Raw genomic sequence first — 17,630 nt, 5'->3', positions numbered from 1 at the left:
TAGATAGCTTCATTTTGTTGTGCAATTTTTATTTCACTAGGTTCCTACTAGTAAATGTACGCTCTACATTTGCATTAGAATGCGGCAGGGATAAAGCAGAGAATGCCTTATCAGCTAGATTCAAGCAAAGATTTTCACCTGCCGCATCTCTGTAGTTCGTCACTTTGACCAAAATTTGAGTGTTTGATGTGTCCCTCCAGACTGTGTGACGTAGTGTCCTCCACTGGCAATCAATCTGAGTAAGGGTCCTAAGGGAGCCTGAATCTCATACATGTATTTTAGCACCTAGCAAAATCGGCATAACCGGTGGTTTGGTCTGGGTAAAGGCCGATTCACACACATCAGTGCCGTATCAGTACCGTGTCAGTTCAGTGCTTCAGTGTCAGTGAAAAAAAATATCGTTACTTTGAATTCGGCCGGCGCGTTCACACACGTCCGGCGCAGTACCGTGTTTTGACTCTCAGTGTCAGTTCCGTCTCCGATCCGTGAAGTTTAATATCGTCGCCACCGATATTTTTTAGATTTTCACGGACGAGGGTGGGAGCTGTGTGAAGAAAATGAATGACGAACTGCTTATTGAATTGGTGCGAAACCATCCTGTTCTGTATGATTTATCACAATCTAAATATATGGATAGCAGTTTCAAGCAAGATATATGGAATAAAATAGAAGAAATGAAAGTAGATGGTAAGTACTCTTTTTATTTGATGTAGTTAATCACATCACAGCACACCACACATCACACCAAATCACCTAACCTCACACTCCATCACACCACACCACACGTTACCTCACCTCCTCACACCTCACCTCACTTCACCTATCTTCACCTATCTTTTACTGATGAAGTTAATATATTCTTAATTTTTTTAGTCACATGAAATGTGTCAGCTTTAAATTTGCTAGGCTTTTTTCCCTCTTTCTCTAACTTAGGCTAGGTCATTTTCAAATTTGCAGTCGTGAAAACTGCCATGGCACAGATCCAGCCTCTGAATTAAAGTAATCTTTTTACAGCTCCCTTACAGTTAAGGCATCTCTTGTTGCATTTCCACCTTGCAGAGGCAGATTTTGAAGTCTTGCTTCTGTAGTTGTAGGCACTGTTGCATTTACTTCATATGGGCGTGTATCTACATCATATTTTCTTATGAAATTATGCAAAATACACATTGCAAGTATCATGTGATCTACATTTTCTGGTTTTGCTTGAATTCTTCTGTTACATAGTCTAAATTTTTGAGACAAAATGCCAAACGTGTTTTCAACAACTCTTCTGGCACGAGACAGTCGGTAGTTAAAGACACGCCTAGAAATATCCAAATCTTGCCCCGGATATGGTCGCATCAAATAAGTTTTTAGAGGAAAGGCTTCGTTACCCACCATTACATACGGAGCTTCAGTATTTGTGCCTGGCAATGTAGCATTCCTTGGTACTGATAATGTGCCCCGCTGAAGTGCTTTGCCTAGACCAGAATTTGCAAAAATTCCACCATCACTGTTTTTCCCATATGCACCTACATCAATTGTGATGAAATTGTATTGCGCATCAACAAGCGCTAACAAGACAACTGAAAACGTCTTCTTATAGTTGAAGTACAGAGAACCACTATTTGCGGGAGCCTGAATGGTAAAATGTTTACCATCCAAAGCTCCCAAACAGTTAGGAAAATTCCAGTGTTGAAAAGTCATTAGCAATGGATTTCCACATCTCTGTTGAAGGATTTGGTAGCATTTCACTCATGAGATTTTCTGTTATTATCCTGCAAGTGTCCATGACAATTTTGTGCACTGTGCTATGCCCCAAGCGGTAGCTGAATGAAATTGTCCTTAGGGAATCCCCTGTAGCTAGGTACCTGAAAGAAGGAAATGTAACTTATATTAAAAATTTTGTTTTTTCAGGTTCATCATGTAGAAGCAGATGGAACAATATAAGAGACAATTACAGAAAATCTATGAAGAAGACTTCAACCAAGAGTGGGCAAAGTGCAAAGAAAATAAAACTTTACAAATTTTCGGAGCAATTAAACTTTTTAAAGACATACATCCAAGAAAGGGAAACCAAGGGGAACATCGCGAGTCAAGAGGATGAAGGAAACAATCACAACGATGTTGTACAACAACAGGAGGACGAAGAAGAGGCCATTCATATTGATGCAGGGGAACCAACAGTATTGGACGGAGGCCTACATGAAGATATGCAGACACAACCATCGCCCTCACCAAAGCCGACTTTTGAAGCTACAGTTAAGCCATCAACAGGAAAATCAGCAAAAAAGAAAGTGGAGCCTCAACAAACAGCTTCTGCAAAATTAATGGAGTACTTGATCAATAAGCAAGAAAATCAAACCACATCACACCCTGTTGACGCATTTCTAGCAGGTATTGCTCCAACTCTGAAAACTTTAACCCCTTATTATTTGTATGTAGCAAAATCGGAAATATTTGCCACAGTACAGAAATATGAAATGCAAATGCTTATCAATCAACATTCATTTGAAAGACAATGTGAGCCTTCAGCCTCCACATCATCAGCTTCGACTCCGCATCCCTCACCTCAACCATTGCAAGAACATACAGCATATGAAGATAAGTATCAGAAGCAATATGCTGATGCATCAATTCCAAACAGCGCTAATTCCTTGCAGACCTACTTTCCAACTTTTCAGAATTTTTTTAACTATTCAATAAACAACTTAAAACATTCTAGTAATTGCTAACATGGAGAATCAAACCTGAATTAGGATAAATTTAGGCTTTTTAATAGAAATTGATATACTGTCACTTCGTATAAAAATAAACTTTTTATCTGTATGTGAATAAAATCTCCAGTATGGGTTTAAATATATAATTACAGTAATTAACCAACTACAAAGACCGTGTATTATTTTACCTTTGGTGTTATTGCCTTTCTCCAGTGGGTGTCTTGCTTCTTCAGGTGAATCTTTATTTTACTGAGCAATATCCTGAAGCAGTTTTTGGACATTCTGAAGTACTGGAAAAATTTTGTTTCATCATCAATTAGTTCCTTGTACAGAGTCGCAAACTCTCCTTCAGTTTCTCTTTTCTTCCATGCTTCATGTACCCACTTTCTTTTTTTCACTTTTTGTTCTGCCTCCTCCTCTTCATCAAGAATTATGGCAATCATTGCCAAGTCCACGTCTGTAAACTTTGCCATCTTGGATATCACTGACCATGCAGTACGGCGTCACCACGGATATGTGTGAATAGACGCCACGGAAGCGACACGGATATCACTGACACTGAACTGACGCGGTACTGATACGGCACTGATGTGTGTGAAATCGCCAAGAAGGAGGGAGGATCAGGGGACGGGTACCAGAACCAGACGAACATGTGCAAGCAGTCTGTACCGCGGGCTGCTGCCTCATCAAATTTATTTCCCCCGTTATTTTGAATTCCTTTGTCATCAGATAAATATACATACATATACATATATATATATATATATATATATATATATATATATATACACACACACACACTGTATATAATTATAGTTCGATGTACAATGAACAATGAATTTAAAGAATAGCTCAAAAATCTCTAGAAAAATCGCTAGGTGTCAGTGGAAAGCTCTAGATTTGCGACATGTCGCAAAACAATAAAAAAAAAAATTCGCTAAATGGAAACAAATATCTCTACATCTAGCGACAAAGTCGCTAAGTTGGCAACCCTGCTTGTGAAGGCAAAAGGAGAAGGGGTTTAGGGGAAGGAAGGTTGGAACGGGGAGGAGCGAGTTTCAAAATAAGTAAACATCATTGGTTGGCCAGTATCATGGGAACTTTTTTGCAGTGTATGACTGGATGCTGGGGTGTCACACCCACCCCGTTTCTCTCTCTCTCTCTCTCTCTCTCTCTCTCTTTCCGGTGCTCCGTGTCTCTGATGCAAGGCTTCTAGTTCCAATATTTGCAAAGTTTCTTGAGCTTAAATTGTGCATCCGATTCTTTGTTCATACTTTTGTAATTTATCATTGTCATCCTGCAATTTATTTCACCTTAAAACGGCGTGAGGTAGAAACTAGAATCCAGGAGAAAGTAGGAATGGGGGAGAATCATTAGGAATATACCCGAAATGGAAACAGTTAATGTTGAAACTTCTAGAATTCTGCCTCTACCTTACATGCCTAACCATAATCACTTATACCGTATAGTCACCAGATCTTCCAAACATAACACAACGAAGCTAAATATTAAATTGGAAAAATGCAAAAAACTACTGTATACGGATCATGATAACGCCGTGGAGACATCCTGCAAATTCCCTAAGATTCTTTATGAATAGTAGGCTTTCCCACGCGAATGACAGGCTGGGAGAGTTAAAAAGTGCAGTTGCTCACGTCTGTTTTAACACACACACACACACACACATTCATCTATTGTCAGAGTTTTCAGTACCAAATTCTTCTCTGAAGGTTCACACCAACGATACATTCATCCCTCCAGATTTCACCGTCAGGTCTGTCCAAACCTACCCAGATTAACGAAAATTTACCAAACAGCTGAAATTTTTGAAATAGTTAATCACCATGAAAACCATGCATCCTAATGCATAACTGACGACCACCGAACCAGTTCTGTAATTGAATGTCATTTTAACTCCCTGTATACTGTGCATTTCCAAGACTGAACTCCACATTCCCAAAACGTCAATAATTATTTCCTGTCCTACAAAATCATGATCGTGGATGAAGAGGCCTGCATCATGGTATCATAAGCTTGCGTGAGGTGCCAGGTACCGGGATATCTGACCTAAGATATAACTGGTCCTCAGTTGTACAGTAACTCAGTAATTCAGTAACTCAGTTCGTGATACAGGCGTTTCCAGTCTTGTCCCATGGGAGGACCTGGCAATAAAACCAACATACACCAGTCCTGTATGAGACAGCCCTAGCATGCATTCATTAGGGATGGTGGGTGTTAGCGCCGAAGTGGTGACATGTAGAGGTGTATGGTATGTAGGAGGACTACTGGGCCTTGATAGCAGGCTGTGAAGCCTATGCCCAGAGTCGGACACATAAAAAAAAAAAAAAAAAAAGGTCGATAGCAAATATAAAGGTAAAAAGATACTACTTTGAAGGTGATTGCTTACTTTTGCTGGTATTAACGATCATATAACAGCCATATAGGTGATGGTATGGTGCTGACCTGCAGAACAGATGGTGTGAAGGCTGCCAGTGCAGAGGTCTGACATGGAAATATCCTTTGTGCTGAGAAGATCGCTATCAAGCATTTCTAAAGCCAGTTACATTCGACATCGCTAACAAGAATAAAATATTGTATCTGTCATACTGAATGGGTTTATGGAGACTTGTGCTAACCAATTTACACAGGGAAATCTCCTTAAATTTGTATTTATTTTCTGGCAAAGAAGGGACAGGAATAATGAATGCATTAGATCGTTCACTACGGCCCTCCAAAGTTTAATAAATTGATGAGAACTGACGAATGTCTATCCACGCAGCAAAGACAAGGGTAAAATAGACAAGCAGGCCTCGTAAATAATTAATAATCTCATAGTATCACATATACAATTTCATAGTATCACATATACAATCACATAGTTTCCACCTTCAGCTGTCACAGAACTTCGCCATCACCACCAGTCGCTGCTTCTATACTGGACGTACCCAGAGCGTCTTGGCTCCACTGGACGTACCCTCAGCACCTTGTCACTGCCATCTGTCCTTGCTGTTCTGGGACCCGTATTCTTACAGGTCAAGAAAGCACCCTAACACCTCCTCCTAGGCAATTGATTTTGTTTATTGCACTTTGCAGGCCTTCCATTTTATGTTACTCAAATCATTCTAATATCAGCATACTCTGTATAAGTAACATACAAAACGAAATTTGCTGACCGTATCCAAAAACAAATCGATGAGGAAGAGATGCTGGAAGGCTTCCTTAACTGTCGAGAATATCGCCCTGAGATACGCCCTCAACCACTCACCAACTGTCAGCCATAGCCTCATTCGCTGGATACGCTGTCAGAACCACATAATCCTTGTCTGCTGTAATTCCCTACTCTGGCCACGTCCTCATGTAATACCCGAAACTTTATCCCACCAGTTGACACCAGTGTGATGCTAAGAATTTTTATGCGCTGCGGTTTATGCGCCCTGGGCAATCATTACTGCCTCTACGACATTCCAACCTACGGCAATCAAAACAGTGGCCTGGTGGTGGTTTGGCCCAACATTCTCGCAACGTATGTGAACTCTTCAAACAATGACTACAGTATTTTCGCCTCGGTGTTTCAGTAGATTGTTTTTGATTGAGTTGTTCTAAATTTGTTTTCAAATCCTTTAATTGAGCTCTCAATTCAGTCACTTCCTTGTCTGACTCGGATTGGCAGTTATCATGGGATGGTCTTGGTGGATTATCAACTACATTGGTATCTGAGGGATTTTCACTTTTATTGTCTCTATCCGGCATTGCATTAACTCTGGTGGTATACCTCTCTTCGAGAAGCTGCCTTTCATTTTCGATCCTGTCGATGAATTTACGGATTGGATATCCGTCATCAAGGTAAGCTTCCAATTTTTCCCTAGACTCAAGTGGAAGACCATACCACAGTTTCTTCTTGATCCGTTTATCTCGCGAGGGAAACCTTTCTTTCGGGAACTTTGTTTCGAGAGCCGCATGCTTACACATGAACCTATGTACAAACGCCTGGGGTGATTCCTCCCAGTCATAGGTCATGTTCTCTAACTCTTGCCAAGCTCGATCTACACTCAACTCGATGGCAAACTCCGCATTCAAGAATATTTTAAGCTCGGGCCATGACAGTGCAAAATGTTTCTTTTGATAGTTATGAATAAAAGTGGCCAATTCAGAACCCATTCGACTCTTGGCAACCTGAATTCTAGTTGCGTTGCTAGTGTGAGTCTGTTCCACCGCCTCACAAAACATTTCAAGGCGAGATGTAGCTTCTATCCCTTGTAGCTGATTCAATTCCAAAATTGGGATATCGCGCGGTTTTGTGAGAGAGTGGTGTGAACTCATAATGTATGAACAAGGGGTCGAGTGTGAAAGCAGCGTTCTGTTAGTAGCACCGAACTGTTCCTCAGCCTCATCCAATTGAATAGTTACATGATCTCGCCCTACTCGTGACGGACGATCAGCTTCCGACTGCGTCTGAGCAAACAACTGTCCATATAGAGACATGGTGACTAATGTACTATTCTTACTCACAAAAAAAAGGAAATTAAATTTTGAAATATTCTCTTTACTTTTCACTTCCCTTCATTTTCTCACCAACGCCACTAATTTGGGAACGATGAACATCCCACCGCTATTGCCACCAGTGTAAAGCTATGAATGTTGTATCACCGGTATTCACCAGTGTGATGCTAGTGGTAAGACCTTTTATGCCACTGACTGACACCAGTGTAAAACCTGAAACTTTATCCCACCAGTTGACACCAGTGTAATGATGATAGGGGTATGTATTTTCTTACCTGTTGTGGGTATTGATCAACTCACCCATGGATATACAAGTGGTACTCGACTTAATATAGTGGATGTTATTTATGAAAAGAATGAATTGTGGTAGCGTTTGTAGTTTTTGGCCGAGTTTAGATTTAGTCGGTACCTCAGGTGGTTGTCGTTCCCTCAGCGAAGGAATCTTGAATTGGAAGGGGAGTGAATTTGGCTTGAGGACATAATTTCCTTGATTAGGTATACTAATAAAGAAAAGAAAATGCTATGTACTTTACTCTACTTTAATAATTCTGTCAATTTCCACAAAAACATTTTTTATTACATGACCCTTTTTAGTATGAAAGAAGATGGTAAAGGTTACTAAGGCTTTTGGGTGATCATTCCTCTAACATTATTACCAGACGAAACAATTTGATACACGCGAGATATGGAGTCGTTGTACTTTACTTTCTTTTTTTGGCCGTTACTCTTGGGCTCAACAATGGCCTCAAGACAGGGACACTTTCACGGGTATGAATTGTCTGTTCGGGCTGGCATAGCCTCGAATCAATAAGAATGATTATTTGTATTCATCTTTCACCCATATAAGGTATTCTCCTCATATAATTTTCTCGGTTCTCACATCGTCAGTATTTTTTTACAGTTCACCATCAACAATGTTATATAATCACTAGAAATACATAACCTCTCGGGCCTGTCTAGCCTCGAGGAATAATTAAAAAAAAAAAAGAAATACAATCACTAGGAGCACCTCAATCACTCGGGCTTGTTTAGCCTCGAGGTACAACTTAAATATCACATTATTGTTCACAATCAGTAAGTTCCCTTCCACGCTCCTGATTATAATTTTTTCTAATAAATTAATTTTAAAGAAAGAGAACAGTTAAGGAATTTGAATTTTTCCTTTTCCGTTACAGAACATATCACTTTTATATTTCTATTCCTTATCTACAAAAAAAAAGAATTCACTTGATAGAATCATTAATAACACATCAAATACCTTCGGTTTGTAATAATAACTCGTGAGTGGTGCAAGTGTAAGTGTAAAAGTCTATGGGCAATACTTGGGAATAATGGCGTACTCCCACGGACGTCGCCGCCGGTGTCTGGGGACTAAACGAACGTCTGTTACACACGATGTCTGGGCAGCAAGTCACTACGTTAAACTCTCAACAATATTACTTCTCATAGTTCATAATAAGTAAGGATTAAACAAAGAAAAAGAGGGGGAGGAAGAAGAAATGTGGACGACTCACCTAAACGAACGTCTGTTACACACGATGTCTGGGCAGCAAGTGGGGTATGTCGGGCACTAAGGACGCCACTGCTCAAGTCAAATGAGGTGGTATTTTTGAAATATGGGGGGTTTCAATTCTCTTTACAATTTATTTAGCAGTGTACCCATGACGCCAGGACTTTTGATTGAATTGGGGAAAATTTGGGATTTATCCTTACTTGAATTAGATACTGATTCTATCACTATCTCAATTTGAATCTGAGAGCAGCTCACGCCATCTAGTGACGGCCAAGATAAATGGAACTTTAAATCCTCACAAATGACATTATTTAGGCCCTTTGGACTGCTAATCTTACATACTTGTGTTCTAGCAGCTTCATTAGCAAACATTTCACAACTAGGTTACGGAAAGAATTGTATATTCATCATTACTGTTTAAGGTTTAAACTCGGCGCCCGGCAATGACGCACAAAGGGAGGGGATAAGCTGCTCGCATGTGTCTTTCATTACTCGGCTTGACTAAGGAATTCCCATAGCTCAACATCTACAATTACATCACCCACTGCATAGATACAGAGATACATACATGTAAAAATAGTTAACCCTACATTAATTATTAATATATGAATTACTACTTAGGGTAGGAACTTATACACTAATATTCAGGTTACACCCTATCTAACTTAAAATTACAGTACTACTAAACACATACATGAATATCAAATGTGTGGCACTACACTCAGTTTCACTAACATTCTCGGCTGCAACGTCCCTAGCAGTCACCTCTGCTGCAGGCGGATCCATAAATCAGAACCACATATACAGCTGCACGCTCGAGAGCCCAGAAGTATGTGTGGTAGGTGGTGCAGCACAACTAGAGTAGTGACGATGGCGCCTATAGAAAAATTATCTTATGGTACCGTACCGAACAATGAAACCTGAATCGCCCAAACGGATCCCAAAACACAAAACATATGTGATTTCAAAACACCAATATCGTGATTACTGAAACCCATATTTCCCACACTGATCGCAAACATTATCGCAGTTCCTCCTATCTTAAAGACAGTATTATACTGTATTTGACCCAGTTCTTCAAGATTCTGAAGACTGAGAAGTCAAGATCCTTTACAGTGAAACCCAAAGCTCCCACACCGACGCCAAGCAGATATATCACAGAATGAAATGTTGGGTAGGATACTGAAGAAGGGGACATACCAATGGACAATAATGGGCTGCAGAAGGAAGGAGGTAAACGAAAAGGGGAAATGATAAAGGTTGTGGAGAAGAAAGACGGAGGGGAAAAGAATAAGGGAAAAGGTGAAAGAGAGGAAGTAAGGAGAGAAAAACAGAAGACTCTGAATAAAGATAGAAGAAAGTGAAGAAAGAAAGAGGGAGCAGGATTCAGAAAATGGGAAAATGGAAATGAACTAAAAAAAAAAATACAACATTCCACAAAGAAACAGAAGGAAAGGAAGGATGCAGTATGATGAAAAAGAAATATGAAGCAAGGAAGAAATTTTTAGATGCTATCAGAAACAAGGACGCTGTTTAAACACGAGGGATTACAGGAGTCAGTGCTGGTGTAGATATGAAGCTGGGAAGTTCTGGAGGAAGAAGGAATAACTTGTGCGACGAGTGTGAAAGGGAATGTTGTAAGGGGATGCGAGTTTCGCGAAGGAAAGCACACGGAAACGGGTTGTAGAGTGTTGACAGAAGAGGAAAGTGCGAAGTCAGAGGTGGGGAGAGATAGTAGAATACATATATTTTGGCAAAGTGTGGGAGAAAGAAACAGGTGTATTTAGAATAAGAGCCTTAAAGTAAAATACATTAAACTTCACTGAATCATGGTGCCCCAAACTTTGAGAATACCAAAAACTGAATCCTCTTCACGTACTATACATTGACGATGCAAGTTACTTATATTGGAGGCATCCACATTCGTTATCACAAAAGTAGTTTTCTGTATTGTGTGATTTACAAATAATAGAGGCAACAAAAGATACAAAACATATCATAGAGACAGTGGAAAGGTAATCGTATGGTAAGATGCAGGCCAGACGCCATGGTGGCAGACAGGGACGCGCCACAGCCAGATCAAGACAACAGAAGTACTTATCATCATTAATAATAATTCCCATGCAAGTAAATCAGTCTTTCTTCATGATAAAAAGACAGCTAGAAGACCATTCGGTGTCCCCGTTCACACATCATGATGAGATGATTCGTTTATCAGCGGATCGGAGATTGGATAGCTACCACCGACCATCTGGTCTGACTAACCGAATATTTAGCAGTGCATGGCGGTGTGTGTGTGTGTGTGTGTGTGTGTGTGTGTGTGTGTGTGTGTGTGTGTGTGTGTGTGTGTGACGATTTCACCAGGGTAACCACTTTTACTTTATGTGCCAAAAACCCTAACTTAACCTTACTTTAACAGACAAACATCCCCCAGCACAAACTAATATTAGTACCTTCTCGCAGACCAGTCTAACAACCTTAGACCAACCAAACCCAATCTAACGCGTTCTAATTTAACTCTACTGAACCCAGCATAATCCAGCCATACCTAAATATACAGGAAAACAAGAAGTGATTCTGTTGATTATAGTGCTAAAGATTTGCTTCCCCCTCACCCTCTTTCTTCCATTCAGACTTCCTCCTTCATTCTTTATTCTTTCCACTACCTCACCCTTTCATTTCTTCTCGTTTTCTGAAATCAGTTTCTCTCTCCCCCTCTAACTATCCCCCCCATTGTTGAGTCTGTTGTTTCCCATTCTTTTGTGTTCCCATCCAGTGTCTTGCCGGCCACTTTCGTCCTGGCCTTCCTTCCTGCCCTCAACCACTATTACTCCTTGCAGTACCCTAACCTCTGCTCCTTTTTTCCCCCTGAGCCAGTTCGAAGTTTTCCCTTCTTTCTGTGAACATATTTTCTACCATCCTTTTGCTTCTCCCTGTGCCTTTAAACTACCCATTGCCATCCCTGCTTCTATATATTTTTTTAAAACTCGTTCCATTCCGTTGCTTTCCTCCTCTCGAGCTCTCGCTCCCTCTTTTGTAAATGTCCCGACTTTAAGCTTGAAATACACTAACGATATTAACACACACACACACACACACACACACACACACACACACACACACGCACGGTGCGCGCACGCGTAGAGAGTAAAACCAATATCGTGACCGATGCCCGGTAAGGGAGCAAAAAATATAAAGAAACAAAAATTATTGTTGTTCCTGTCGTCAGTCTCAGCATTTTCTGAATGTCATATATTTTGCCTCATACTTGAATTGCATTTCATCAACAGACGTCTGAATACTGATAAACTTTTTGTTTCCATGTACCAGTTCACTGGCGATCACGTAATATTATAAAATCATTAGATGCTGTCACGTCTTTAAATTTCCCTCTTGTAATATCCAGACTATAATATTCTGCCAGTTAAAAAGGGCTCATAGTTAACTGATGATTACAGGCAGTATCTAACCCGCCCAGTTAGAGATGTTTCTCCAAAGGCGATGGAAATTATCTCAAGACAGCACGAACATAAGAAACAGACGTCACCGTAGAGAGGGATTATATGTGGAAACAAACTGTCTGTTGTGAAAAGTGTTTCTTTCTGACTACAATTGGTTCTTTCTCAGCACAAGTATTTTCACTCACTAAATATGTTCCTACTTACTGTTTAATTTGATCTGTTCGGCGTGAATGGGCGTCATAAATATAATGAAAAGGAGACTGGTCAGTGTTTTTGTTGGTACAGTTCCGATTATAATAATTTCTTTTTAATATAGAATGAATTAGTATTTCCCAGAAAAATAACTCTAATCGCATCCAAAATGCTCGAGAGAGAGAGAGAGAGAGAGAGAGAGAGAGAGAGAGAGAGAGAGAGAGAGTCATATTACCCTGCTTTTGTTAGCTTGACAGAGGTTTACTCCTTGCCTGACTTTCAACCCTTCAACTTAGTTTCTCAAAATAGGATGAAAACTGAGTTATATAGTTAGCAAGCACATACTGAAGTCAAACTTTGACCTTGCTTTGTGACCTTGACCTTTGACTCATTGTTCTTAAGATCAAATGACTTCATTCTTGCCTTACCCTCAACCGTTCCCCAGAGATTGGTATAATCTGAGTGAAAACTCAAAGTTGATTCTGCTAGGTCAACGTTTGGTCTAGCCAGGCGACCTTTGCATTTGACATATTGCTCTCAGAAACAATTGGTTTCCTCTTTGGTTGACCGTCAAGCCTTCCACCAAGTTTCGTGCATTGACACACACACACACACACACACACACACACACACACACACACACACACACACACACACACACACACACACACACACACACACACACACACACAGAGCTCTCAAAATAATCATTCTAGCTCCGCGACCACGGGTGCAAAAAGGAGGAAAAGATATTGAAATATCAAAAGGAGCTTCGTGAGGACCGGGGTCCAACTGGAGACAACATTGACAGATTCTGAGGCCGCTCCACCTTACTCCATCTTGGCTCCTACTTCCCTCTTGTTTATTATTGTAAAATAGTGAAGAAAGAGAGGAAAGAAGAAGCAACTGAACGAGAAAGAATGAGAAAGGTGAAAGAAAAGAAGTAATGGAAAAGATGAGATTAAAGGAGAGACCAAAACGAAAGGACAAAGAGTAAAAGGTTGAAAGGGGATAGAGGACAGTAGGGAAGAAAGAAAGGCTAGAAAGACAGAAACCTAGGGAGACAGAAGGAAATATAGCTTGTGATGCTGTAATATAGGAACTGGCTCTATGTAGTGGATGATAATGGTGGTTGTGATGATTATGGTGACTGATGGTGATGGTAGTAATGATGATGGTGATGATAGTATAGGTTAGTTTTAATGAGACTAATGATAACTGTATGGATAATGGTGGTGGTAGTAGTGGTGCTGGTGATGGTGGGTAGTACTGATCAGGATAGACTTCATTTATCTCTTTTAGCACTTGTTGCTTTAATAAAACGGTAGATGATAAGAAAAAAAAAAGACACAGCAAGGAAAGAAAATGAGAAAATAGGATGTAATACAAACAAAGACTTTCAATGAACTATAATGGGTGTCTCTCTCTCTCTCTCTCTCTCTCTCTCTCTCTCTCTCTCTCTCTCTCTGACAGTAATAATCCCTTCACACCGATTACTTTCTTTGTCATTGTATTCTTGCTACTGCCAGATAACTTTATTCATCTGAGGAGAGACATTTCCAGCTGGAGGAGTTAGATACGGCCTTAATCAACTCCTTCACTACTCCTCTCCAATGAAATCCTGGAATCAAATCCTCTGGTAACAGCAAGACTAAAATTAAAACCACGTCATCGTACTGAAGGGCACAGGAACCGGAACCCTGACTGAGAACCAGATATCAATCCCCATTCCTGAATAATATTGGTTTGTTTATGTTAACCCTCTCATGGTTGGAAGAACTCACTGATTTATTCCAGGTAACGCCAGACGATTTTATTCACCTGAGAGTAATCCCTAGGAGCTTGAGCGTGTAAATATTAGTTATTAACCCTCTCATCGTGGGAACAACTCTAGTATTCTATTCCAGCTGACACCAGATAATTATATTCAGGTGAGAGTGAGCTACAGGAGCCACAGATTTGTTTTTTTCAGCGGCAGCATTAACCCTGTCACGGTGGGGACAACTCTATTACATTATTGCAGGTAACGGCAGCCGGTTTGACTGAACTGAGTGAATCCTACGAGCCTGAGAGAATTTACTGTATATTTCATTACTGTGTTACTGATTCACTGACTTCATTTATTGACACTCTCAGCCTCTTAGACTTGCTCCTTGATGAATACAATCGTCTGGTGTTAGTTGCAATACAAAGCTAGAGTTATCCTGATCGTGAAAAGGTTAATGGTGTTATTACCTCTCTCAAGCTGTTATAATTCGCTCTACTGAATAAAATCTTGTGGCCTTAGCTGAAATAAAATAGTTGGGGTTGTGAAATGAAAGAGTTATTATTCTTATCAATTTATCAAGGCTTTACTAATGGCTATAATGAATATGTGGTGGTCACTTTGTATAACAGATTTATTGAAAGACAGAAGGACAGCCCGACAGATAAATGAACAGATAGATAGATGGTAATAAAGAGAGACGAGTCAGATATGTAAACGGGTATGTGCATAGATGCAAAGACAAATAGACAGACCGATAGAACGAAAAAATAAAAAGTACATAAAAAACGCCACCAACGAAGGCGGGTGGAGATTCATACTGAAAACAGAACACATACAGACAGACAGGTGGATGGACAGTGAGTCAGATGAATAGTGAAAGAGAAAGAATAACAGTGTGATTGATAAGATGCCAGACTAATAATCTGGTTAGTAAACTGATGAACTACATGAAGTGATATACAGAAAGACAGATGGATAGATTTTCCTTACATACGACGGACAGAAGCCACAGCAGCCAACACCGGTAGACAACTGGCACTGTTTACTGAGCACCCGCCAGCTTTACCAAGGTGCTTCTGTTTTGTTTTTCATGCTATTATTATTATTATTTTTTAACCTGTGTTCTCTGCTTATGTTTTACTATTTCAGGCCCATAGACGGAGGGGAGGGGGGTGGAGTCGAGAGATTCGGAAACTCCTCCCTCCCCCACCTGCCGAAATGTTCACTTTTGTCACGGTCTGTTTGTTGATATCATTGCTAAAAAAGTCACTCTCGGTTGTTCAGAAGTTTTGTGCTGCTTCTCAGTGTCGCTTATGCATACACCCAGACCTCTATAGCAATAATGGAGTAGGCATTTGACCTGAATGCTGCTGTGTAAGTCCAGATGCAAGAAAAAAGACCCCCCTCCCCCTTCGAAGAGTTTGGCTTCAGGCCTGCACACACACATACACAATGTACAGTCATGCACAAACATACATGCACACCCTTAAACATTTTCACACACATACACGGATTCACACACATTCACATTTAAACACACATGTACATACACATATACACATACACACCGCTCGCTGGTGCAGTGGTAACGTTCTCGCTTGCCGACTGGTGGACGGGAGTTCGCGCCTCGCTCAGGTTGCGAAAAGTTTCACTGACGAAGTGGGTGGTTACTGTCCCCCTTGAGCAAGGGGAAGGGTGTGTGCTTGTGTGAAGGTCACAGCCTTGCCTTTAGATCGGACTATATGAGCTCTCAGCTCCCTTCCGGGAGGGTAAAAAGCTGACGATCACGACCATCAAGTGATCATGACCGACCCGGTAAATTACATGCAAACAAACAAACAAACAACAATACCCTCCACACGCGCCTTCACACACACATTTCAAAAACTCACAAACATCGCACTTACATCTACTTTCCGATAATACAGTTACCTCGTTCTCAGATTTCCTCTCCTCTTTGTGCAATAAATAACCATCACAGCAACCCGGGAGAAAGTTGGCAGAGATCTGTCACGGAATGAAAGAATAGTTGTGATGATTATGATGATGATGATGATGGCATATAATAACAGGGTGACGAAATGGGTGAGAAATAGACAGCTAGGCAGGCAGACAGGTAGAAACCACTACAGCAAATACAATTAGATAACTGGGTCTGGACAGTGAGGCCCGGGATCGATCCAGTATACGGGTTGGGTTTCTTTTACCTACTTCAAGTTACAGGTCATCACTTTGGCCTTTTTTTTTTTTTTTTTTAATTCTCATAATTTTTTTTTTCTCTGTCTGTCTGTCTGTCTGTCTCTGTCTCTCTCTGTCTCTCTCTCTCTCTCTCTCTCTCTCTCTCTCTCTCTCTCTGTCCTTCCACCAAGCTGCTTCCATATTCAGTCTGTCACTACTTTTCCACATCTCTGCATTTTCTCCATCCTATATATTCTGTAATTACCAGGTGTACTTTTAACAGTGTCAGCGTCCTGTGATTTGCTCTCAGCTGAATAAAATTGCCTGACATTAGGTGGAATGGAAGACTAGAGCTTCACCGTCATGAAAGGGTTAATGGCGACAGTATTAAAATCTCTCTAGCTAAGATCGCATAACAAACAAAAATAGGTGCAATGTTGCTACAAATGCCACAATACACCATTTACATGATCTAGGTATCGATTTAAACTCCATCTATAAGTGAAAACAACGAGCAAAGTTATGGTTCTCCAAGAGCCAGTTTGTAATGCACATCATCACTATCATCGACCTCAGCATGACTGGTTTAGCTAATTAATTTTTTTTTTTTTTCGGTAGGTAACGATGAGGGGACTTATACCATGGATTCTCATCTATATAGCAAGAGGACCAGCCCACTTAGACCCTCAACACACAGTACGGCAAGGATGCCTCACAGCCCCAACGGCCTCAACAGCAATTGTAAAAGATATCATGAGTACTGAAATTAGTTTGGACATCTTATATGAATTACCAGTATAGTTGGAAAACCTTGCCAAGCCACTGAGGACACTGGAAGCTATGATAAGAAGTTCTATTTCAGGTCATAACACAAAGGAAGTGACTGAATTCATGAAGTTGGCAAAATGGGAATTAGATCAAGCAAAAGCTACCATGCTGATCATGATCCAAGATATCCCATCTCGTGGAACGGAGGCACTTAGGGACATGAACAACATCACACATACACGTGAGAGGCGCGGTTTGTTCGACCTGGGTGGTGCAATTCTAGGGAATTCTTTTGGACTGGCTATGGAGAAAGATATTCAAATAATAAACAACTACTTTAATAAGATAGCTCAGGTATTAACATATCATCAGAAGCTAGTTGACAGTCAAAACACAACAATGATGACGATTGTGAAAATCTCAGAAAGGCAGAAAGGATAAGTCACCAGAGTGTGGACAAAATAAATGCAATGGAAGGAAAACACGACACCTTTTTAACATTTCTCAGTAATCACAGAACATAATGAAATAATAATACTCTAGTTAGACAA

At 40.4% G+C, this 17,630-nt stretch overlaps 1 protein-coding gene across 1 annotated transcript; it reads left to right on the top strand.

Moving 5' to 3' along the window:
* The first annotated feature begins 557 nt into the window (after nt 1–557).
* Nucleotides 558–5,749, top strand: LOC145400546 (uncharacterized). Its single transcript, XM_080273064.1, has 3 exons — nt 558–687; nt 1,897–2,703; nt 5,592–5,749. The coding sequence occupies exons 1-3, from the start codon at nt 558–560 to the stop codon at nt 5,747–5,749; spliced, it is 1,095 nt and encodes a 364-aa protein (XP_080129190.1).
* Nucleotides 5,750–17,630: the final 11,881 nt, after the last annotated feature.

This window comes from Coenobita brevimanus, chromosome 52, assembly GCF_032717465.1.
Source record: "Coenobita brevimanus isolate Jiangsu-jjx chromosome 52, ASM3271746v2, whole genome shotgun sequence".
Classification (NCBI taxonomy): domain Eukaryota; kingdom Metazoa; phylum Arthropoda; class Malacostraca; order Decapoda; family Coenobitidae; genus Coenobita; species Coenobita brevimanus.
The sequence above is the reverse complement of the archived record's forward strand: the minus strand, read 5'-3'. Positions and strand labels throughout refer to the sequence as shown.

What these genes read in the sequence shown, in the direction of transcription:
- LOC145400546 (XM_080273064.1), top strand. Translation starts at nt 558, where the DNA reads ATGAATGACGAACTGCTTATTGAATTGGTGCGAAACCATCCTGTTCTG. An exon ending in AGAAGAAATGAAAGTAGATG is followed by an intron (nt 688 to 1,896) that starts GTAAGTACTCTT and finishes TTGTTTTTTCAG; the next exon opens with GTTCATCATGTAGAAGCAGA. An exon ending in AAACAACTTAAAACATTCTA is followed by an intron (nt 2,704 to 5,591) that starts GTAATTGCTAAC and finishes TTCCACCTTCAG; the next exon opens with CTGTCACAGAACTTCGCCAT.